This window comes from Sinocyclocheilus grahami, unplaced genomic scaffold, assembly GCF_001515645.1.
Source record: "Sinocyclocheilus grahami isolate Dianchi unplaced genomic scaffold, SAMN03320097.WGS_v1.1 scaffold521.1, whole genome shotgun sequence".
In the NCBI taxonomy this organism is placed as follows: Eukaryota; Metazoa; Chordata; class Actinopteri; order Cypriniformes; family Cyprinidae; genus Sinocyclocheilus; species Sinocyclocheilus grahami.
In genome coordinates, this window is record NW_015505700.1 from 701,887 (window position 1) to 703,829 (window position 1,943).

General features: G+C 40.3%; 1 protein-coding gene across 1 annotated transcript in view; it reads left to right on the forward strand.

Annotated features, from left to right (window-relative positions):
- st14a (ST14 transmembrane serine protease matriptase a) overlaps window positions 1–1,943 on the forward strand; it is a 16,768-nt gene that overhangs the window by 11,348 nt on the left and 3,477 nt on the right. The window contains exon 17 of the mRNA XM_016237650.1: window positions 1,446–1,714. Within this exon, the coding sequence (XP_016093136.1) occupies window positions 1,446–1,714 (269 nt within the window). The remainder of the gene's footprint in view (window positions 1–1,445; window positions 1,715–1,943) is intronic.

Here is a 1,943-nt window from a genome sequence, read left to right on the forward strand (position 1 = left end):
TATTAGACATATTTACAGAAGCAAAATGTACATCTAAGTAATATAATAGAGTAATATAGCATAATATAATGTAGCTGTGCTGGAAAGATCAGATCAGGGCAGGGTGAGTGTGTTCTCTTCTGTGGTGACAGGCCTTGCTGCTCACACAGATTCCTCTGTAGTTAGATCTCTCTCTCTCTCTCGCTTGCACGCACGTGCACACACACACACACACACACACACACACACACTGAATATGTGTTTGCAGCACACAAGCCACGGTTAAGACAGCTGACTCCACTGTGATGTGTGTCTCTCTCTCGCGCTCGCACGCACACACACCGCTCTCTCTCTCTCTCTCTCTCGCTTGCACGCACGCGCACGTGCACACACACACACACACACACACACACACACCGCTCTCTCTCTCTCTCTCTCTCTCTCTCTCGCTTGCACGCACGCGCACGTACACACACACACACACACACACACACGACATATTAGAATGATTTCTGACATCACGGGAATAAATTACAAAAATATTCAAAAAGAATGCATTTTATTAACATGTTATTTTAAATGGTAAAAATATTTCACAATTTTATTGTTTTTACTGTATTTTCCTTCAAATAAATGTAGCCTTGGTGAGCAGAAGAGTTGTCTTTTAGAAATTATCATCTAAAAGTGAATGTCTTTGTATTAAATAGCTAAAGTTCTGAGAAGTTCTAGTATCTTGGTTTGGTATGTTGCCACTTGGATTGAAAAAAAAGACCATATATATTAAAGCTACGCTATGTAACTTTTGACACTCTAGCTGTTAAAAAATATGCATGCGTCTTGTGTAAAACATTTTGTTTGTGGTTCAACACACTGCTATTCACAGTCATCTTATCGGCGCAGAAATTTAAAAAAAAAATAAGTTACATAGTGTAGCTTTAATATAATCAGTACGCTCTTAAACTTATATGTGACCCTGAAGCACAAAAGCAGTCTTAAGTCGCTGGGGTATATTTGTAGCAATAGCCAATAAAACATTGGATGGGTCAAAATTATAGTTTTTTTTTTTTATGCCAAAAATCATTAGGATATTAAGTAAAGATCATGTTCCATGAAGATATTTAGTAAATGTCCTACTGTAAATATATCAAAACTTAATTTTTGATTAGTAATATGCATTGCTAAGAACTTCATTTGGACAACTTTTTAAAGGCGATTTTTTTTCAATATTTAGATTTTTTTGCAACCTCAGATTCCAGATTTTCAAATAGTTGTATCTCGGCCAAATATTGTCCTATCCTAACAAACCATACATCAACGGAAAGCTTATATATTCAGCTTTCAGAGGATTTAAAAATCTGGTTTTGTGGTTCAGGGTCACATATCGATCAGTTACATTGGTTTTCTTACTCAAGACATTTAGGATGGCAGAGAAAACATTCATGTCTGTACGTCTGATGAATTCACAGATATGCTCAGGCAGGAACATGGGAAGCATACTTGGGTCTCCACAGACAAACGGAGAAACAGAAGGCAACAAAGAAATTCCTAAAACAAATCATTCCCCACAAGAACTACAACGTCTACACCTATGACAATGACATCGCTCTGATGGAGCTGGACTCACCCGTGACCTTCAGTGCGACCATTCGACCCATTTGCTTGCCCACTGCCACTGACTTCTTCCCCACTGGTGAAACGGTCACTATCAGCGGCTGGGGTGCCACCAGAGAAGGGGGTCAGTAAAAGAGCTATACAGTGATGCTTTATACCAGGGGTGCCCAAACTCGGTCCTGGAGGGCCGGTGTCCTGCAGAGTTTAGCTCCAACCCCAATTAAACACACTTGAACCAGCTAATCAAGCTCTTATAGGCATACTAGAAACTTACCAGCAGGTGTGTTGAGGCAAGTTGGAGCTAAACTCTGCAGGACACCGGCCCTCCAGGACCGAGTTTGGGCACCCCTGCT